The 23,527-nt window shown below is 35.7% G+C and overlaps 1 protein-coding gene across 5 annotated transcripts in view; it reads right to left on the bottom strand.

The window, feature by feature from the left end:
* PKN2 (protein kinase N2) overlaps positions 1-23,527 on the bottom strand; it is a 55,468-nt gene that overhangs the window by 9,724 nt on the left and 22,217 nt on the right. The window contains exons 1-10 of one of the 5 annotated variants that reach the window (XM_010582594.1): positions 20,900-20,972; positions 14,296-14,386; positions 12,767-12,918; positions 8,036-8,153; positions 6,234-6,379; positions 5,913-6,126; positions 2,934-3,119; positions 2,513-2,622; positions 521-664; positions 307-382 (exon numbers count right to left, since the gene is read on the bottom strand). In XM_010582594.1, coding sequence (XP_010580896.1) covers positions 307-382; positions 521-664; positions 2,513-2,622; positions 2,934-3,119; positions 5,913-6,126; positions 6,234-6,379; positions 8,036-8,153; positions 12,767-12,856 — 1,084 coding nt within the window. In that variant the 5' untranslated portion in view covers positions 12,857-12,918; positions 14,296-14,386; positions 20,900-20,972. Of the gene's footprint in view, positions 1-306; positions 383-520; positions 665-2,512; positions 2,623-2,933; positions 3,120-5,912; positions 6,127-6,233; positions 6,380-8,035; positions 8,154-11,068; positions 11,253-12,766; positions 12,919-14,130; positions 14,258-14,295; positions 14,387-18,144; positions 18,218-20,899; positions 21,201-23,527 lie in introns of those variants that run through there. The other 4 variants (XM_010582593.1, XM_010582597.1, XM_010582595.1 and 1 more) reach the window with 4 other exon arrangements.

Raw genomic sequence — 23,527 nt, 5'->3', positions numbered from 1 at the left:
AAAAAGAAAACAGAGTGCATGTAATTTCCTTACTTATTACCAAAAGCTATAATTAAAAAAATTTCATATTAATCAGTTTATAGTTTATGAAGAACAAACTGAATTTGTCATATTCCTTCGCAATTCCTAATTACTCACTATTAAATGCTAATGCATAATGAGAAATTCTGAAACAAAACATTTCTAAATGCAATGCCAAATCATTATCAACAGCTTTATTCACAGGCAAATATTAGGTCTCTGTATAAAAAATATCACAGGTCTGTACAATTTTTTAAGCTTTACATATTTATATTAAACAATCACCTTGCTGTTTTGAAAAAATTTTCTTCTGCCTCTGGAGTTTTGGTCTTCTTTCAATAACTGGATTAAAAAACGTAACCTGCAGTTTAAATAACGTGTGTTATAATTCAAGTTTCAGAACAAAATGCATTTTTAAAAGTTTAAGAAAAACTTCTTAGACTATTCTGCAATATAATACTTGGAACTATGCTCAAGTGCTTTGAAGAAACATTCTTACCTCTGCAAACAGAGTGCCCTGCGGTTCAAGATAGAGACACATGCCATGCCGTTGGTTATCCAGGAAATCTTCCAACCTCAGAAACTTTACTGCACACAAAGATCTCCAGTCACGCCAATAAACTGAGATTTCTAATTCACGTGACTGCAACAGGCAACATGTATACAGTAAATTACTTATTAGTAATTGTTCTGGAAGAGTCACCTCTGTACAATCATAAGGTCTAGCAACTCAAGGATCAAGATGCAGAGCTGTTACTTTAAAAGAGTGCCAGGGCTAGCTAGCCATACTGAGCAAGCTCTTGCTAGGATAAGCATAGCATTTCACTTCTGTTCAGATGTGATAGCCAGTGTCCAAATAAAAGTATAAGTGTAAAATTCCCCCAAGAGTAGGAGAGAGTCACAAACAGTCACCAGACTTTCTAAGTCAGCCTAACAAAAGTGATAGTTCAAGTTCTTTTAGCTCAAGCTCTGACAACAAATTTTTACCTGTGTTTAGAAACCTCAGCTTTACTAGTTTTCCATGTTATTTACAAGTATCAATTGCATTTCACGGCTGCATAGTGACATTTTAGTACCTGCATACATATCATGATGCAAGACTTTATACAGTATCTCTAGAAATACATACAGTTTTTGTAACATGGTCGTGAAGAGGGCCAAAAACTTTAAACTAAAAAGAACTACTGCTACATCTTGCTGCTGGGACTTATATATTCTTAAGATGTCTTATATGCTTGTTACAAAAGCTTGTTAAAAAATGTGAAGAATCCTGCAATACAGTACAGCAGCAGCATTGTATGTTACTAAGTTGTTAGAATAGTTTAATTCCATCATGATGCATCAATTTACTGTCTTTAAATGATAGCTGTAGGTTTTAAAAGAAACAAAAGTTAAGGAGGACAGATTAAAAAAATGATGGGATTTGGAATGTGCATTTCAAATACAGAAGGATGCGTGGTCACACCCAGCAGCAGCAAGGTCCTTTTCTGGCATCAAAAGGCATCTAATATTGAGTTCTTAAATAGCAAACATGACACATACTAGGCTTGTAGGAGCAGGTACTAAACTTTGACTAGTTCTAGTCTTAATCCGAGAATAATCAAGGCTTCAGGACTGCACAGCTGCTAATTTTGTTGTGCACTACTTCTAACCGGAACCTGAATTTCTCTGCCTGCAGGTCTAAAACTGCTTCCTTCCTAGATAGAAAGAATCTGGTTTGGGGCTCGGAGGGGTGGGGTGAGGTGGAGAGAGAGCAAAACCAGGAAGGTGGCTTTTTTTTTTTTTTCTTCTCTCATTTGTTTTGAATATGTACTGGAGATGACATTTAGGCTCCTAAAATATACTCTAGTTTTCAGGCTATTTTAAACACTGACGAAAAAAAAAAAATCCTTGTACCTTAAAATACTATGACTATCAGGTATCTAAAAAACAAATGCTTGATTAAACCTATATAACAAATTCTCTTCAAAAGGTGTGAGGAAAGAAACATCAAGTATCATTTTGATACTCGAGTCCTCCAAGAAACATTTAAAGTTCTAGGAAAGAGCTATTAGTGAATTTATTTATTATTCCTGAAGAATTGATCAGCCTGACATGAGAAAACTTTTACAGAAGCACTGTAAAAATTCTGACATAGCTTTACCAAAATATCCAAACTGTATCTGATATTAGAATTTACTGATAAATAATGAGAAGTTGATGATCCTAATAAAAATTTAAACACTATCTGTCACAGGCCAAGAAGATGCTAAGTGTTAGCTCTTGGATAAACACAGTATGTCAGTTTGTAGGCCAGAAAAGGTAAAATTTCTAGAACGCCAGCCCAGCATAACAGGTTAATCCCAGGGAGCTCATTCTGTTAAGGATGGGAATACTTGCACATATGAAATTTGAACATAATCACAGCAGGGGGGGAAAAGACCCAAACCGAACATGTAACTAATCTAAAGAATTGACTATAGCTGTCAATGAAGTAAAACCACATTTTTACCCTGTCTAGTTCCAGTGTAAATTTCTGATCCCATGACTGATTGGAAATAGGTTTCCAGCTAGTTTGACCAACCACAGTGTTATCCAGCTTCAGTACAGCACAGACTTCATCTGTAAGTAAAGTACACAAACTCAGCTTAAATCTTTAAGAGGATTTTCCACAAACAAAAAAGTCTTCAGTAAGTTTCCCTTAAAAATGTAATCTCACATTTAATTGGTTCTTATGGGCATAGTAGTGTTGTGGTTTTGGTGGTTTTTTTTGTTTTTTTTTTTTGTTTGGTTTTTTTTTACAATAAATGAAGGAACAAATAAGTTTAAAGCTTCAAATCAATTTGGTATTTTAAATTACAGAACACAGCATGCACATTAAAATGTAAGTAAAAGATATGCATAAAAATAAGAGAAGTAAGAATATACTGAACTGGACAAGTCATCAGTTTTCAGAAGGTTTCTACTACTCCCACTTTTACTTTTACTGGTTCTGCTCATGAAAGATGATCTGGCTTCATTTGGGCTCCAACCAGGTAGCGTAATCGATGTGGCTTTTGATCGACCAGGGACGTTTTCCAAAATATCTTGGCAGCCCATTAGCCTAACTTCCAGAGTACCTGGAACAAGATAGACAATGATTTATCAAAGATTTCTGTTCTTAAGTAAACAAAGTGAATGACAAATGATTGATTTATGACAACAGCTCACATTCTGACCCCTGCAGGGTATAACAGAAATACCAGATGAAATCAAAAGACAGATCCAAGACAGACAAGTACACTGAAAATAAGCATTAGAAGTCAAATATGTGGGACTCAACCTTCTAGAAGGAGCAGCAGTTCACCAAAATAATACAAATTAAGTTTTTGTTCCATGTCTCTGTCTTCTTCACTTGAGAACCTAACTGACTTGCGTTCAAGCTGTAAGCAATGTCACTTTTTACGATGACAAATCTTAAGTTTCTTATTAAAACAATAGATATTGCAGATGGGACAATAAGAATTTTTCATGAGTTTTATAAAGCCAATTAATATTGGATACATTGTTTCAGTAATTAAAATGAACACATTGACTATTGAGACTACGAATTTGTTTAAGGTACATTCAGAAATCACATTTGCCTGCTGCATGCTAAAGTCAAATCTGAGTTAATACATAATTTAGAATAATCAAATTGTTCCAACTTGACTGAATTTGGATTTATAAAAGCTGAGACAAGAGGCTACTCTTCAAAATCTTCTACATCTTTAACCAAATGAGGTACAGAGGCTGCTGTTCTAATTTAAGAGTTTCCTCCAGCAGCCCAGAAACATCTGAATACCACAGATGGTTACTAGAACGGTAGGCTTACCTCATCCTGTATAAGATCACATCTGTAAAACCGTGACACCACTGACACTAACAAAATTAACTATTAGAAGTGATGAAATTAGCTAGTTCATAATCATACTGTCAGCTAGAAATGCAGCTCCTAAATGCAGCGTTCTTTTGACAACAAATGTACTTTACTGTGAAACTTCAAAGTACTCTTTTGTAACAGAAACTTAAGTCAGACTTGATCTAAAAATGGTCTGGCAACATTACAGCCCACAGAACAGACACCAAGAAACCAGTCTGAGAAGAAATCCCATCCTGTAGGGAACTAACAGCTGTAAGTGACAGCTAAGCATTAGGCTATGAAGACAAAGAGATGCTATTGGATCCCAAAAGAGGTTAAAAGGTAAAAGAATACTTAGTTCCCAAATTCTGTTTAGAAAAAAAAAAAAAAAAAAAAAAAAAAAAAAAAGAAATTAATAAGCAGAAAGGCTATAATCTTGTGTAAGGACTGGATGCATTTTAGAAAAGTTCCATTGATGCACTTTAAAAAGTATGACAGTAGCACTGATCTGTTTTTCACAGTGTTAGAGGCAAAACACAAAGACACTGTTCATTTAAAGCCAGTTCAATACAAAAGCTCTTTGTGTAGCCAATATGAAAATGAAACTATTAAGAACTTCGCAAGCATGTAGCTCTGTTTTGATAAGTCCTATTAGAAACTGTTCATATGTATTAATAAATCACGTTTAAAGAAGAAGTATTTGTCACTATAATGTATCTGACCCATGATTATGTATTACAGGAAAAGAATAAAAAAAAAACAAAACCAAAACCAGCTGTTTTAAAACCAAGACACGATACTTCCTGCCCATGGTCCCTGATCATTTGAGATTCCATATGATGAACAAGTTCCCCTCACCACTCTGCAACTTTACAGGGCTCTCAGCTGAGGTCCTGATGCTTTTTACCCTTTGCTACATGTCTTACCAAACCAAAATGGAAGACAAGTAGACTAGCTCCATTTTATTATTATTGCAGCTCAGCAGGAAAGTTCCTCTTTTTGTTTTAAAATATAACCCTGCAGTACTTCAAAACTAAATTCTGGTTTCAGTTATACATGTATAACCAGAGTAACATTGAATTACAGGTTGTTAATAGTTGGTTTAATAGTTACATGTAAAATGTTTTAGGAAACAAAACAAAAACCCAAACCTATCTGTATTAGTAATGCTTATATGACCACTTACTAAGTAAATTTAGTAAAGCAACATACCCCCAAGCAGTCAAAAGTATTTGCTTTTCTTTAAGAATGCTGGAAGGCAAATGTTTTAAGAGTTTTGTTAAAGCATAGCTCAGCTCTTGAAACAGTTTACTTCCAATGAAGACAACAATTCCAGGTGAACCCAAGCTATGAGAAGTTCCTAAGTCTTATATTTATATATAAATGTACTGTTCCCTCACAGTAGGCTCAGTCTCTTAAAAAAAAAAAAGTCTCCATGTTTAATTGCAAGGAAAACAATTCAAACCAATAAACAGAGGCTTCAATAGTTCCATGCACGTTTGTTAGGACCTCCCTCTTTGGTTTAGAAATATAACGCATGTTTTGGTAGCATAAATCTCACCACCTAGGAAGGCAGTGTGGTCCAATGGGTAAAACAGGGACTGGGAGAAAAGCTGGGTGCCTATCTCCAGCTCTGCCACTGACTACTTGTATGAGCAGGGCAAGCCACTTAACCCTTCTGCACCTCAGTTTCCCTATCTGTAAAATGGGGATAATGATACTTACCCACCTTTTAAAGTGCTTGATAATCTAAAGATGAAAGGCGTTAGGTAAACGCCAGTAATAGTGTTCCATAGTTCACCTAACTTAAAGCCAGAACTTCACTTTTTCAATAGGATTATAGAAAGGTCAACAAATAAATCAAAGAAACTTATCTGTATTTTTTTGGCGCATAGACACTTGGAAATTCTAAATGCCTTTATCTAGGAAAAGAACAACAATGAAATATGTCCAGAAAGAAATAAAGTTGGCATTAAAAACTTGTTTTAAACAATTTAATAAAATAAAATAAAATAAGCTCCATAAATCATACCTGTTAAAGCTGCTGGTTTGGACAGTGTACTATACTGGTTTTGAGTAGATATTACACTTTGACGAGGACTTAATGTGGGTGAAGAGACCAATGAAAGCTCCTCTATAATAATACTGCTTTTGGGATGGTTTTTAGGAAGTTCATTCAATCTCTGTTCCAGTGAATACTTCAAAAGGTCCAACTTCTGGCTTGATTCATTAAATCTTGCTTGCGCCTTTTTAAAATAAAAAAAAAATTTGAAAATTGAAATACTTCAATTTTTTTTTGGAGAAAAAAAACATTTAAAATAAAAGTATAAAAAATTGTAACAATGTAAATTACTTCTGAAAGTGCCTTTCTGTCGGTAACTTTCCCAGATCCAAGTAATTTCATTACATTTTTTGCACCTTCTGCTACAGCATACTCTATCCTAAAATGATGCCGTAATTCTTCCATTCGGAGTTCAAGAGGGCTTATCACAGGTTTTGCTGCAAAGAGATATAAACAAAAAATCTTCATTGAGGACCATGCCCATGTTTAATTTCTTTAATATTAACCCCTCCCCCACACAAACAGAGGGGAAGGGAGGAAAAAAAGAAAAAAAGAAGAAAAAAAAAAAATAAGTGAGAGATGCATATTTGGTAGTCCAAAGAAAAGCTTGAGGTATGTCAAAAGCAACAGTGAAATTTTAAGCATCTGCATTTGAAGGAAGAAATAATTGATCAGGGCTTCTAGCCAATATAATTCAATCTAATTGCTAGAGGATGTGAGAAAAAGAACGTGTACTCAGGGGAGTTAAGCGACAAAAGCCAAATCTCCCCAACATCATTCAGCTGACAAGAGGAGGTTTTGAGACTTCCACATTTCTGAACCACGCTCTGAGGATTTATCTTTCAAGCTACTCTGTAGCTAAGTAGATCCCTGATCAGTTTCTGGTAATTCTCCTGCTTCACACGAAATCCCAGGGAATCTGGCTCCTGCCAGCACAGAGAATGTAAGAGGTCCCATACACTGCCTTCCCCAAATGATTTGGGTTAACCATTCTAATGTCCATTTCTTACAGTGTTCAGATTTCCTAAACAGAATTAGAAAGTTTCCTGGACATATTCCTTTCTGTTTAAAGCTCTAAGTGTAGTAGGAACACAAAAAGGCATTTGAAGGCGTTTGAAAGCCCTTTCTAGCTTGAATGCCTTTCTTTTTCTTTTGAACAAATGATACACATAATCCATGTGCTAAGATGAGGTGTTAAAAAAAAAAAAGCCAGAAGTGTCCTAATTGTAAAAACAAACAAAGAAAACCACCCCCATCCCCCCAAACAAAACACACACACACACACAGGTTTTTCATTATCTAGGATATATCGAGGCCCTGATTACGAGCATCGTCATACAACTCCAATACTCAGAAACGCATACGAGTAAAGTTCAAAACTTAGAGATGTACCAATATGCCCACAATTTTATAGTACACTCATGCTATTACAGCTCAAGGGTAATTTTCTTTTTTATTTATTTAAAGATTTCAAAATAAACGCAAGTTTAAAACTACTTCTGAAATGCAGCATGAGTATTTCAAGTCAGGTTGTTTTAAAACCACTGGTTTTTTAATTGTTTTTAAAATAGTTGTTTACTACAAAATAGTTGTTTACAACTCAGTCTAGCCTAAATACCCATAAAGAGAGCAAAAATTCACCTCCATCTGTGCTCCCATTACTAATAATAAGGTCAATCTATTTAAGTATCACAAGCAGGCTTTGAATCTGCATCAGATTTTTTTTTTTTTTTTAGGATAGCAAAAAGATTATATGCTTTAAAGAAAATTACTTGTTATTGTTAAGACAAAAGAAAGCATGCATGAAGGGAGAATGAAGACCACAAAGTAAAAATGCACTGCATAAGGCATAAAAAGGATGATGAAGAGAGATTGTATTTCTCTTCATTAAGCTTAAGGTATTTTGCTTCAAGTCACATGTATTTGGCATCCTAACACACACAGTGGTATGCCTAGTCTCCGATTATTTTTGGTTCATGCAAGCTTTGTCTAACATTCCTACTAGAAATTTATGATAACTCAGTGTGCATATGGGTACATATCTACATGGCATTCTGACATTAATGATTCTTATTTCCTTTCTACTCCATCACCATTATCAAAAGCCAATTCATTGGTCTGGACTGCCTGAAGAATCTGCATCCGTATAACTTCTATTTTTGTCTTGCTGTCCTGGAGCATCTGCTGAGCTGTGGCAAGAAGTTTTCGATCCTATTAAAACAAAACCAAACAAAATTGTAAACTCTTCATGGAACAAAACACATTGAAAAGCTTCAAAACCCACATGCTTTAGGAACAAGAACTAAATCTATGTAGTTCATTCAGTATAGCAGACCAATTCATCTAACTACATTAGGATATTACTGGAAATTAAGTTAGGACAGTGGCATATTCTGGCTGATTATAAGCCACTGCAATGGAAACTGTATCTGTTTAAAGCTGAATAAAGGAGGAATGATCTAGCAATGTTACATGTGTAGATTAATGTTTTGTAAGCTGATACTAAAGAAAGGGCAAGATATTAAGTGCGAAAATACCTCCCACCCTATGTAGAATGACTCAAATTTGAATGACTGTATGATGAGAACTCTTCTAACAGACAAATTTTTGCTAGACTAAATCCATATAAAAATTTTTGTACTAATTCACTTGAGCTTGAAATTGGAAACATCAAGTTAGCTTACACAGCACATTATAAATAAGTCTTCAATGTGTTTTTCTGAACAAATCAAAGCTGAGGATTTTTTTGCATTAATAAATACGTAATATACTACGGTTACTTCATTAGCTATTTCATCAGCAGCTTAAAGTACAGTACTTTTCATCTAATAAACTAAGCTAACCAATTTTTGTTTTTCAAAAGCAGTAACACAAGAAGCAGTTTAGAAGAGAACGTTTCTGAAGATGAACTTTCAACTAACTGATAACACCATTTCATTGTCAGGAGCACAGCCAGCCATCCACACGTTTCTTCGGTATACCATTTTTTGTCCTCCAGCTACTGGGAGATCTGACTTAAAATGCATTATCAAATGGTTCTTGTATGTGGAACTGTGCATGTGCTTCTATGGCTGCTGCATGGTGCTCTCTGTATATTCTGGGAATTACCAGATAACTTAAGGGTGATCTGACTTGCAGTAAGAACAAAAAAAAGGGGTATAAGAAAATTTAAGGCAGTCTATTTGTCCTGTCTGTGCAGTACCAAATCAATCACAGTAATTAATAGTAGTCAGTGTAGGTGAGTATCACGCTTGTTATAGCCCAAAGGGTATTTTGGTTAGCTCATTTTGTAGCCACTCTATAACCTCATTAATAAGTTACTTTCCCATGGACATGGTTTGTACTTATATTTTTAATTTTATAATGAAGTTATCAATTATTTAAGAAGTTAAAGAAATTAAATTTTTCCCCTTACCACAACCAAGACACAGAATGCAGTGTAGCATGGGTACCCAGAGCCAGAAATACTGGCACCATCAAGTATACTGTGACAAAAATCAGTATGCCAAGAAGAGAGAAATTTACCTTCATAGAGCTCCTCTATGACCTTGGGCCTAATGCATTACCCACTCAGATATTTTAATGCTGCCCTATGTTCTGCAGGGTAGATACACCAAAACATACACATAAAAAGGCTTTGGCTCCATGGGGAAAAATTGCATCCCCTCTGCACACCATAGTCTCAGAACTCTTGGTTTTAAGTTTTAGTATTAATCTACATTTCAGAGAGAAAGCACTAGTTTTCATATTTTAAGATTCCGTGTTAGCTATCCAATTATTTAATGAGTACACTGAATTTCCTAAATGCCTTCTCAAATTCAGATGTCAACTTTTGAAATAACCACTGCCTACAGTAGAGTATAGGATCTAAGTAACAGATTACAAGCAACTCTAGAATCCTGTATGAAAACTTATCCATGCATCATTCTGATGTATAAATATGCTGTAAGTGTTTCTTTGTCTGTATCTGCACCTCTATTTTTCATCTTGCTGCTCTTGATTGTCCTTCGTATCCTCTAACTGCAATGGATTTGCTTGCTCAGGGGCAGCATCAGCCCTTCAATGTGTACAATGGAGGTAATTCAGGATTATAGAGATATCCTTATGTTTTCAAGAGACAGAAATCCCATCTTCAGAATCAAAATGGATGTGTTATACTCAGCAGCTCTTTTAGTATTGGAGGCTGAATACAAAGTATTTCAAGGCACCTGCTGAGTATAGAAGAACTGACAGTGCCTGTAAAACTGGTATGCAAAGTTGTCGCAGGATCTCAGAGAATCCACACAAGTCCAAGGAAAGATGATCAATATCGCAGAAACACTTAAGTCCGAATAGGTTGAGCTAAATCTTACTGAAGCAAGTAGAGTAAGTACAAAGGGAAAACCTTCCCATAAGATGATGCATTTATTACTACTAACAGACTGCTTTTTCATTTTTGAGAAACAAATGATGACTCCCCCTTCATTAAATTTAGGTCTGAAAATAATACAAATTTGAAATTAGATCATATAGTACACTTGAATGAAGGTCACAAAAGAGTTTAAGACATTTTAAAGAGGGATCTGCGACTACTTTTTAAAGAACTACTGGATTACTGGGGTTGAATCAAGCTGGGAATTTTCTGCCCCTCTCCCCCACCTCATCCAGACACTTGAGCTGTGTTAAGTTCTGCTTTTTAAAACATAGTCACCATGCTCAAGCATACAGTTTAAACATGCCAAATTAACTCACTACTGAGTATTAAGAACATGAGAGAATGAATACGCACCATTTTCATCCCGTTTGTTGAAGCAGCTGGCAATGCTTTTGTGTTTTCCAGCTTGCTCTCCCCAGCCCAGTTACTATATACACCCAATCTGGTAGGCTGATTTAAGCATTTACCAATTGCAAAGAGAAGATTCAATCATCAATTTTAATTACATACCTCAATCATAAAGCAAGCCAGAATTTATCCTTTCTACCTAGTCTGATCAAAGCCTACTAGCAAAGTCTAACATTATAGCTTCACTGTTTAGTTAAGTTTTCTCAGGCTGTTATAAGGTTACTTACTGAGGGTTTATTAGGAACATAATTCATGTATGTCTTTTGATCCATTTGGGTCAGCTGATTATTATTTTTAAGTGTACCTGATGTTAAGTACATGGCCCCAGAGGATGTAGACTCCAGGGTTTCCAGGAGCTGAGGGACTGCGGTGCATGGACAGCATTCCCAGGCCCTTAGTCATAAGGTGCACTCCAGATATTTCTTCCATCTGCCCCAGGCTAGTAGGTTACAGGTCACTTTGAGATAAGGTTACCAAAGTACCAGCTGGTTCAACAGAAGTACTGCTGGGATAGAACGAGCTTGATGGCACCTACGGTCCATCTACTCTAAACTCATTTTTCCGGGAGTGAGCAGCATTGACTGTAATTTTTTTTTGAGGTATAACAAAGTTATACAGTAGGATGATACAAAGTAATCTGCCTCTTCACCAGTCTCTAGCAGAAATTCACTCAAAAACATGAAGTTCCTTTCCAACACTTTCTGGAAGTATCAATTACAAGGGGTAGCAACACAATTCACAGATGTCTACTTTTCAAGTCAAACACTTTGTTTTAATCAGTTCACTGACCTAGCTAGGTGTTGGCTCAGTCAGTTAAGAACTTAAAACATTTCAATTTTGTTTACTATTGTCTGGACACAGAAACATTTAACTAAGCTACTACATACTATTTGTTGGAACTGTGCTTGTGTTTCCCCTTAGTTTGGAAATTCATCTCCTTAATGATTTAGTAAAAGTAAATGGAAAGAACAGGTAATGAGTAACTAGTGAAGGGGCAGGTAAGTAGAGGATTCTCCCTCCTCCCTCTGTTTTTTCTCATTTGAGAACTATGACTCCCTTACAAAATGTGGGGTTTGGGGTTTTTTTTTTTGATTCGTTTTTAGGTTTGGGGTTTGGTTTGTTTTTACTTCATTTAAAAGGTTTGCCTTGTCCTTCTTTGGAGGGATTCTTAAGAGTATGCTGAATTTTATTACATAGTTAGGACTATGTAGTAAGTCAAACCTATTTAGGGGTTAGCAAACACTTCCCCTCCACCTCCTTGGAGAACTTCTGGTGCTATCAAGAGAGAGTGAGTGCAAGTGAGCATGTGTTTAAAATTCAGATCTAGAAATAAGTGTGGCTTTATTTTTAATTTCAGTTTGGTGCTATCAGATGCTTCCTCTAGAATACCACACTTCTGTAAAAAAGACAAAGTATTTTTATGTGTATTTTATGTGCACGTGTACTAATGCAGATTATAACAACTCTATCAGAATACTACACACCTCTTATTAAAACAAATATTTGGTACAAATATTTTTCCTGCCAACTACAACTAGATGACCATTGGCAATGCTGCCTTTTATGTAATTATCATGCACATTACAACTTTAAACTAGTGGGTTTTTGTTTTTTTTTTTTTTTTTTTTTTTTTTTTTTTTTTTTTTAGTGGAGCTAGGAAAAGCATCAGATACCAGTCAGTGTCATACCAAGCTTTGCTGCTAAGTGAATCACACATGATCAAAGATTACTAGATGTACTAAATTTAGTAAGCTGGATTTGCTATTTAGGTTGAACTGCATGCAGACAAACGATAATACAATCACTTGAGTGGGTATCAAACCACAACAACAAATGCTACAGTAATTTGTAGCAGATTTGACATAACTATTTAAAAAAAAAAAAAACAAACCCCAAACTATAAATACTGAAATTGCATACTGTTTATACATTATACATTCGCACCACAGCAACGTGAAAATCCACAGTCATTTCATGTTCTTTAAGCATTCCAAAGCCTTACCTTTGAAGAGCCATTTGAGTACATCTGTATCATATTTTCTGCTCCCTGTTTTACCTTCAGTTCTATATCCAATTGCTTCTTTAAGGCCATCAATCTGTTGTTAGTAGAAAAACGAGGATCGCTATTTGGAGTATCAGGAGTCCTAGGACAATCTGTGAATTAAAGGTAAGATGTAGTGTGTGCGGGGGGGGGGAAACACCAAAACCCAAACTCCTCCCCCGCAAACCACCCTAAACTCTATTCTATTACGTTATAGATTAAACAAAGCTAGAACATCATATCTAAGTATTAAGACTGACCCTCCCGTCCAGAGCTACTTTGCAACAGCGCTGCAAATGCGCCTTAACATGAAAAGCCTCACGAAAGCCTAGTGACTCCTACACATGTCCTAATTCACATGAATCACTTCCGGGAGTGGTAAAATAGGCAGGTTTGCAGCTAGGTCTATTTTCGTTTCAAAGGAGATTTATTTCTTTTGGAATGTCTCGAGTCAATTAAAAATGCAGTTTTCCATTAAGCTTTCTTACACTCCTGATTTTAAATCAAAGTGTTTTAAAAACAAACTTGGACAATAATATTCAATACTAATGAGCATGGTCTAAATACAGATATTATGTAGATCCTCATCGATTCTAGTGTGAACACTGCAGACACAGTTTATGTCAAAATTAAGAATAGATAAAACGAGACTTTTCCTTAGTCGTAAAACTGAACAATTTTTGCCCTGGAATCATAACAGAATCCTGAGGTAACTGAATATATAGGCAGACAGGTTACTGAACAATCGCGATCTGCGGGAAGGATAAAGCTTTTTCGTTTGACAATACTACTGTGTTTAGATCTCCATCTTGCTGGATTAATTTAATGGAATGCAAGTTAGTTTTATCCATCAAATTATATAGTCAAACTCCTAAACTTTTCTATCCTCCTCCAGAAAAGTCTCCTAATCACTGGTTCATATTTCCGCTTCTGCAACATGAACTGCTAGTGAACTGAAAATAAGTGGCCACTGGATTATTTCCTAGTACTTAACTATTTCCAACACGACTGTCCTTTTAGCTAACTATCTTCCCTAACAGTCGCAATGGAGTCTATTTCAACCTTTTTGTAAAAGAGGATAAATCATGCCCACTGTAATAATGTTTTCTTTGCTGTTGATTTCTTCTACCCTAACAAATGAGAGAGTACCTTCTCTATGGGCAAATGACAGTTGGTGTCCTGGAAAATAATATTCACTCCATACCAACAGTACAGCCTTTTTTCCCAATTTTAATTAATTTTCCTTGAATTAAAACTAGGATGATGAGTGAAGTTCCTGAAATCCTCAATTACTAGAAAACACAGTTATTGCACTAGTAGCTTACAAATTATTAATTATGAGGTGTCATGGGGAGGAGATGTCTTATCTGCCATTTCATACTTCTTCCGTAGAAGCTTCTGATAACTACTTTTGGAGATCTGATACACTTTACTTTCAAGTTTGCTGTGTAATTTCCTCCTAAATTGCAATCTTTGCTGAGGCTACATACAGATTTCATGTAAGGAGAAGTTTTAAGCTCCTCTGCTGCTAATTCACTCTTCAGTTCAAGCCACTTCAAGACTCTTGATGCATCCTCACTACTTAAATACCAGAAAATACTAGATGTTAAAAAAAAAAAAAAAAAAAAAAATCCGCGTTATTCCTCATCTGCTTTGTTGTTCACCCTCTCCTCAATGTTTTGGCTTTGTTTCTCTGTGAAACTGCACTTGAACAGCTTTACCTTAAATCTGTTTTTAATAAAACAAAGATTAATAACATGCTTTCCTCTCACTTATGTCTTCACATTCAACTAATCCTCACCTAATAATCTGTTCAAAATTAGAACAAATGTGAGACTTGAAAGTCACAGTGTCAAGTCTCCTTGTAAAGTAGATTAATCGTATAAATGAATGTTTACCAACTTTAGATTTATGATGCAAGCATCTACCACTTAAAGATCCCAGTCCTCTGATGATCGCTGGGAAGACTGTGGGGCTCCTGAAGTCTGTTTTCACAGCTGTTAAGGACGCACAGGCAGTCTTCTTTTGCATTAAAACAACACTCAAGTTGCAAGTCAAGGACTAATTAGAGATACCAGGTTCAGGTTGCCCAGGCAGCTGTTATTATCTCTCTTTGCGTGTCTGCACTGTAAAGGTGTAACCACATCACTTACCTGGGTCATCTCAAGAGTTGGTCTGCACTTGTGGACATAAACTACCCTCTACCATTTAGTTTAAATGGTTCTACCATATGCTTTGTTAGTAACCAGCAGCAAAGGAAACTTTTCTGCAGGACGGACTAATTGCTAGGAAGAAATTATGTTTTGCCTTCAGGTATAATAGCTGCTCACTAAACTCCCAAACATGGAACAATATGGTTTCTTAACAAAAATATTTTATTTTTTTTTAAAGAAAAAAAAAGTTTACCAACAGCTTTTCAGAAATGGCTTCCAAGTGCCTCCTTCTGCTGCCCGGCCCCATTACAATTCAGTAAGCAGCCCGAGACAGCTTCTTACACAAGAATTCAGATTTAAGTTTTAAATCAGCCAGACAAACTGGTCCTGTTATGGAAAGCATTGACAATCTTAGCAGCAGCACTACAAGCTACATCTGTATTAGCTGTTTCCCTCTCTCTTTGTAATGTCTACTGAGGTTGTAATCACTTTGGTATGGCTAGTTATCTCTGATCTATTTGTGTAAAGCACTATACAGAGGGGCTCAAATCTCATCTGGAGACATTTAGTCATCTTCATAATACAAATAAGTAATAAATTCATCCAGATAATTGCAATTAATGGGATTTATGTATATGCTTAAAGTTAAACAAGAGTTAAGTACTCATACCAAATTGATATTTCACTCAAGTAGGTAAGTGGGGACAATAAGAGATTCTCCAGTTTGCCACGTTTGTTGGTCAATAAGGACAGTACAAGACTTGCCATTTTGGATGCATTCAAGTCCAACTTTGCATAGGACAGCAAGAGCTTTGCTGGGGTATGGATTAGTGCTCCTAGGCATTTTCTTCTTGACAGTGAATATCAAGTGAAGTAACAGAAGTATTTCAGCCGAACTTGACTTCATTTCAAGTAACTAGCACATTGTTTTTGCTGAACAACTATGAATGTTGTTGCCTGACACGAATGAGTTTTGTGCAGCTTGTTAGCACACATCCAGGCTGCTGGAACAGCTGCAGTACTGCTTCCCCAGCACCTGCAATATCCTGTTTTCATGAAAATATACTCGTAAGATTTAAAATAAGTTAATAGAGATGGTTTAACTGATTTTTTTTTTTTTTTTATAATGTCTGGATTGCATGAGGACAATGGCAGTTTTCAGTCTGAAATGTTTATCTTAACTATGATCTTTGCTCTTCTGAAAACCTTTTCAGGTTGAGTCTTTGCATAGCGCTCACCAGCAAAAACTTCTTGCTTCTAAATTGCCTTTTACCAGCACTCCCATCTAAATTAAATTTATCAGAGTAGTGACACAACTCTACTCTTCTGAGACTGCTGCTCATTTCTTTGGGGACTCTTCCCCAGATGCTAGGTATGCTATTTCTTCAATAAGCTCAGTGTGAAATCTAGAATCCCATATAACTTGCTGGATTTGGGTTCCTGGATGGTACTGCAGCATTATCCTAAGCTACTCAATTAGCAGCAAGTGCCCTTTGGTAAACAGTTAATTTTAAACTTATTTGAGGATATTTAATTGCAGTTAGCCTCATCAGTGTCATACCAAACAGAAATACCTGTGATGCATGTTTAGGCATTGCTGGAGAGGGGAAGAAAGAGGCATCGTTAGGCTTTTTTCAGGAAGTCAGATGGTTGCATCAGCACTTGAACTAAGCCATCAGTAAGTCCAAGGCAGCAGTGGACATTCTGCACTCAGCATCCAGCATTGACCTCCTGGCAATTTTTGAAGTTCAACTGAATTTCAATTCAGTAATGGCTAATTTTAACTACTAAACAAGTGTCAGGAGATTGTTTCAAATTGCTTCAATAATGTTATTCTATATTAAGGTTCCCCAAAGTTACCATGAAATTCCCATGGATATGAGCCTTGTAGGTGGAGTCTGCTGTCTAAAAAGTCACTATCTACACCAATTTGGTTGCTACCTCTACCAGCTTCCAGTAATTGGTCTTTGGTGTCTGACAGATTAAGCTAGTCATTTGTAGGGACAAAGGAATCTCCAAAACAGTCTCTCTCACTACCCTGTCAGCTAGTCATGTTCTTAAACAAAATAATTTATTTTCCTTATGACTCCTATAGCCAAATTTGATGTAAAGTGGATAGCTTAGAAGTTAGTTAGGAGAATGGAAGAAGCATGAACTTGTCTTTTTGATTTCATGTTCTCCACATTTTAACCAGTGTCCTCAATTCCCTCAAAGGTTTTTCTATCATCTCATCTTCCTATCCACCTTTACTTCTGCTCAGTAGGACAGATTAATTTCCCAATTCATATATAGCCTGCATATCAACTGTAGGCCTAATTAAATCAATGACTTGCTGTAGGTAAGCTATTTCAATCTCACACCTCACTGAGTCACACTAAACCCCACAATCTCTACTGCTACTTTTTAGACACATGAAAAGAATATCAACTTAATCTGTTCTACTGTGTAGAAGTATGTTTTCAAGATACAAAATTTCTTAATCTCTAAGACTGAAGTAATCATCCCCATGTTACACATTAAAATAAATCTCTCATTTTCAGCAGTAATGGTCACTAGGCTTGTCCTACTCATTTTGTATTGCTGCATTCTGCTTCACTTTTAAGTGCTGACCTAAAAATTTTAAAACTCTGCATCCTAGTATGACTAACACACTGCATGATAAGGGCAGACCTGGGTACAACGTCCCACTTCTAAAACAAATCTAGATTCACCAGCAGCCCCATAATGTAAAGTAAACCTATGTTATGCTAAAAGTAATTTCTGAATTATACATCTGCTGCCGAATCTACCCTCACATTCAGTAATATAGCTTTTTAGCAAACTGTACTTTTTGGTTAAGGTTTAATACCAAATCTTCAAATAGTTGTGAAAATAGTTTCCTATGGCATTAGGAAATGGAATATTAAAACACGTTTTTCTATAGTAGATTAACACTACATTTAATGGGTTTAACATGTATCAATTACCCTGTGCTGATTACAAAGGAGTTAGACTACAAATTAGCAGTTTGTTAAAAAAGTAATGTAAGTTACTACTTGATACCATAAGCAATAGTAAGAGCACAACAGCTTGCATGGCACTTTTCAGCTCTGAGTCTGGAGCTCTTTAGAAATATATGTTCACATCCGCTTTTCAGATACAGGAACAAGAAAAGATTAAATGACTTCTCCAAGTTACCACAATGACCTTTCAAACAGTCAACAGAAACAGTCCAAAAATCTTCAGAGTTCAGGCCTGACAGGTCAAAGGGACCATCATCTTGTAGGCAATGATTCTCTCAGTGTTACTTCTCAATAGATCTCAGTCCTGACTTTGCTACTTAGAATCTGCAAAAACCTACACAGTGTACTCTAGAAGACAGGGAAAAACATAGAGCCACCCCCAAAAAATATTAAAGTACATAAAGACAACACAGATCTTGACTCCCACAGTTCTTGAACCCTCTTTACCTTATTTTCAGCATTCATGCTCTGCACAGTATAAAATTTTCCCACATATTTCCTTCTCTCTTTAAATCATAACTGACCAGAAAAAGGTCAAACACAAGTTAAAGTGAAAATCTGTAACTCAGAATAAAGCTAACCTTGGGAAACAATGTACTTATTCAGGGAGCTCCCATATTCATGAGCAAATGGTTATTAAATTCACTGTTGATCTCGAGCAAAAGCAAGAATTCCCAAACTGAGATACCTGTGACCTCTCCACAGAAGTATCTTCTGACAGATGGCAGTGATATTTAGAGCTATGTGTGTACCTATTTGCTGAATATTATGTTTGTGTGTGTATATATAAATATATACACACTCACACAAGCACCCACACAGTTGGCATGTTTTTTATTTACAGTTTTATATTACCAACCTTATCTTGCAAAGGCCAAGCTCACTAATACCTTGTCAAACTTAAGACTTCAGTATTAAAAATCAGAGTACCACCTAGATGACTTGCACCCATTAGTCTCAAGACAGACAGAATGTTTACTGATAGTGCTCCCCCTCCATGAATTAGTGACCATGAACAAGGAAGGAGACAGGCAATTAAATTACAAGGCAAACAGTGTAAAAAAACCTCAAGCATTTCAATTTTGGAGGGTGGGTGCTTGTAGATCTTTGATCTAGAAAGAGATATTAAAAAAATTAAAGACCACTTCTTTTTTTCATTTTTTTGGCAATATATTCTATTAAAATGGGTCTTACATAGCAATACCTGATGTGATACTATACAAAGAATATAAAGATCTCAACAGAATTCCTAAGTTTTTTCTTGCATATTTCAATAATTAAGTAAGACTGTAAAAGCTATCTACCAAAACCACTTTGAACGGAACAAAGGTTAAAAACATAGTACTAAGAAGTTTAGCATGCATCAAAAACAGATAGAAGCATGTAAGTTTATCAACCTTGACCTTTTACCCCTTGAGCCTTTCATGAAGCCTCTGGTATTTGAACACAAGGCATGAAGAGTCTGTCTGCTAACAGTTATTCACAAAATAGGCACTGTTGGCCTCTTCAGAAGTGTACTAAGGATTTGAACAACATTATTTAGATCTTTGTACCCAAACCTTCTCTCTAGAACTAGTAAATGCTTTCTTAGCGTCTACTGCATTTCCCAAGTCACGCACAAGGACAATATTGCTCATTAACTCGTTGTGATAAAGAGTTCTAAAACACTACACTGGAAGGGGGCATTCTGACAACAGCATTCTGTGCTAATCCACTTTTCAAGTTCTACTATTAGATGAACTTTACAAATTTATGTTCACACAGATTTTTATATTCGGTCTATATACAGTTTATACACAGTTTTCTTGCTGTTTCACTCTTCCCGTTCCTTTAAAAGCCATGCTACTGTCCATACTGAAAAGGATTTTCATAAAGTTTAGCTGATATGGAACAGAATGCTTCATGCCTACTAAAACCCCAATGGCTATCTATGAGGCATACATTATTGTATTCATTTTCATTTCATGCTGCAGCAACTACTTTGCCTCACTAGCTCCAGCTGCCCCCCCACAACCCCGCCCCTTGTATGTTGTGAAGATCAAAAGTGAAAAATGCAGACAATACTGTGCAGGCCACCATGGACACTTCAACACTTTTGCAGCATGTCACAGAGCCAGACAGTATGAACTGCTGACATCACCTGCCAGTGTTTTCCTAAATTCTCACTGTAACCAACCTTTCTTCACAAGGATGATGCAGTCTTTTATTCTACTGCCCAAGCTTCTTAGAGCTTGGCATTCACTTTGCAAACACCTTTGACGGCTTGTGCACGTTTATTAACCTTTTGCCAAGAAGAGTCTGTGCAATGTGAAATCACCAGCTTGGCAATATCTCCCAAGTCATTCCACAAAGCTGAAAAAGGACTGTTTACTTTCACAACATCCATCTTAAGGTACCAAGCCTGGTATTTTTAAAAAATACATTCAAAATTAGTACTGACTCACTGCCACAGAAAATACTAATTAAAGCCATTAATTACAACCATTCTGTGATTCTGTGAAAACTATTTCAAATTGTCTTTAAAATGGTAACTTCATTGTGGAAAAGCCTGAAGACTTAACAAATCATTGCAATAGTAAGAAATGTTTGATAAGTTAGTCAGATAAATGGTGTAACAGAAAAACAGTTTTTAAAAGTTAGATTACACTGATTGAGAAAATATTTTAATATAGTAATAGCTGAAAGTGAAGAACTGGTACAAGTTAAGTTAGTCTTTAGAGCATCATCAAATAGTCTGTGAAATACAGTGCTCCCCAGAAAAAAATTTTAAACTCAAAGGGACGGGACACTTATTTGTGAGTCAAAACAAATAGGCATACATAAGTAATAAACTCGCCAGCTAAGGATTTGCTCATTCCCAGAACAATTTTTTCAAGTGAAATGGGATACAGCTTATCTAAACTAAGAGAAAAAATTGATTTCACAGTAACATATGGTACCTGCAACATCTTCTGGATCTGTTACAACAATGTGTGCATTTAGCTCCTGTAACTTATGATGCAAGTCTTCTAACTTCTTATTTGATTTTTTCAAAATGTTGTCCACATATGCCAAGTTCTTTTTATCCGTTGTGACCTTCCTGAGGTTCTCTGCTCCCTCCTTGATTTTAAGTTCCTTCCTTATTTCCCGCTTGATTTGGTCCTTTATTTCATCCAGCTTCTGCTGTACCATTGTATCTGAAAAGTCCAACTTTTGGCCAGTGCTCACATTCTCAGAGGCTAGAAGACTTTTGGCATCCCCCTAGAAAAAAAAAACAAAACCAACAGTAATATAACTACCAGGAAACACTGTTTCTTGACAATGCATGCTGCACACTTAAAATGACTAGCCTTTAGGCCTCTGTATATTAAACACTCACTTTTTAAGACCATTCACTAACCATGGGTCTACACTCATGTTGCCCTAAAGCAACAATCTCGCAAGACATTACATGTTAACTGGAATTACATTTTACAACAGATTTATTTTAAATTTAGTGACATCTTTACTATGCCTATTTTTAACACCAAGAGATTTAAATACTTCTGGATTCGTCATGGCTGCTTGCCTGGCAGTTATATGCCTCAGAGCTAATGACTCACATTTGTAATTTTCTAGATTTAATTGTGTGTTTTAACAGACCAAATGGATATAGAAAATAAGACTAACTTCGAACAACTATTATCTATGATGAATTTTTATACATTCATTAGAACAGATTCCTTTTAAAGATTGTAAAGAAAAAAAAATTAAACTTAGTGGTGTTTGCAAATGTTTAAAGAAATACTGGCATCTTTATAAAGATTTATCAAGATGTTACTGGAAAATAAATTTGCTAGATTTTTTTTTTTTTTAAATCCCTCAAGTAAAGCCTTTCACTTTAAAAAATAATAATGATTAAAAAAAATAATCTTACTTTCTTGTGCAGGCAAGCTAGGCTGAAATGGAAAAAAAAAGTTGCAGCAATGAATAGGAGTTGGTGTAGTAAGGGAGAAGGGGAGGAAAGGTCTTCAGATTACCAATATATATGAGGTCATGCTTGTGCTTAGTATATGTTTACATATCATTGAGAAGTAAGAGTACAAAGGGCATGGTATAGAACCTACATTAATAAAGTACAAATACAATTAATTACATACGTAATAACACTTGCTGTGTGTCTTATACGTGGGCCCCGTACAATGAGTAGATGCTAGGTCCTACCCAAGAAGGCTTAGCAAGAGCTGAGGGAAGGTCAAAGGGCTCTCCTGAACTTAGAATCTGATCCAGTCGTAATTCAGTATGTATTTAGTAAATGTGTGGCCTGATCCGTACATAACTACCCAAAAGACCAAAATTACAGTAAATTTTCTTAGACACAATGAAGAAATTGCCTAGACTTCTGAAATATTTGGGTGGACAGTAAGGTATTTGAAGGGATGATTAAAAATTCAAAAGTTTTGGGTGTAAAATTAGTTGTCATCACTATTTGCTCTTGGAAACACCGACAATACAGCAGAGGAAACAGTAGGAAAAAACATTCAGGAAGGAGTTCAAGAAGCACAGCATGGGCCTAATAAACTGTAAGAATGTCCCAGAACACATGATCTCTAGATATAGCCCACAGTGACTTGTTTGTTTTCAGAAGATTTTGGGGAAATGAGGATCATGAAGGTTGTGCCTGGGCCATACACATCAATAGATAACGCTGGTCAAACTATTTCAGTCTGTGCACTTTCCAGTGATACTGCCTTCTATAAGCAAGATCCAATCTACTAGTCCTCAACTATAATTTTACAAGTTTACTAAATCACCTCTAAACCCCTCTTATTAAAACATTTCTACCCATAGCTGCTACTTTTACTACAAACAGTCAGCAACTTGAAGATTCTTAAATATTAAAAGTAGTCGGAATCACCATCTTGCCACGGAATTTGTCTATCAGTGAAAAAGACAAGCAAGCAACTGCGTAAGAAACAAAAGGAGAAAAAAAAAATCATGCAAATTTATACTTAAAGTGCACTTGTGATTCCTGTAAGTGCATTTCTGTTAGTGCAGATTAAAATAAATAATTTATTATGCATATGGAGAGAGGCTATTAATAGTTGTACTGGGAAATACATGACATTGTTTCCATATATAGGCATATAAAAAGAATCAACTTTTTTTTTTAAAGAATAATCAATAGTGATGAGCAACTAGTACAAAGGTTCATATCCATAATGAAGGAAACTGACTAGCACATGTTGAGTGTTTTGTTTTGAGAAACAACTGAAACTGAAAATAAATTCATATAGTAACCGTATAGCAACTAAAGTAATAAGTATATCCAAATTAGATTCAGATCTTTTATTTCCCTGTTTGTCTAACACATAAAAATTTAGGATGTAAAAAGAGAGCTTCAAGATTAGTATACTACTATATAGCCTTTAAAAACAGAGATCAAAATGGTGTTTGTAAATAAAAAAAGTGGGTATTTTTAAACCATAATCCTTTGCACTTGTTCTGCAAGCTTCTTGGAAAATAACTCATCATCTACCTCTTCAAAGCATGGTATTATACTTCTCAAAGTTCACAGGAGAAAGACAAGTGGTAAATGTACACCCCCC

This window comes from Haliaeetus leucocephalus, unplaced genomic scaffold, assembly GCF_000737465.1.
Source record: "Haliaeetus leucocephalus isolate CR32 unplaced genomic scaffold, Haliaeetus_leucocephalus-4.0 Scaffold848, whole genome shotgun sequence".
NCBI lineage: Eukaryota > Metazoa > Chordata > Aves > Accipitriformes > Accipitridae > Haliaeetus > Haliaeetus leucocephalus.
The sequence above is the reverse complement of the archived record's forward strand: the minus strand, read 5'-3'. Positions and strand labels throughout refer to the sequence as shown.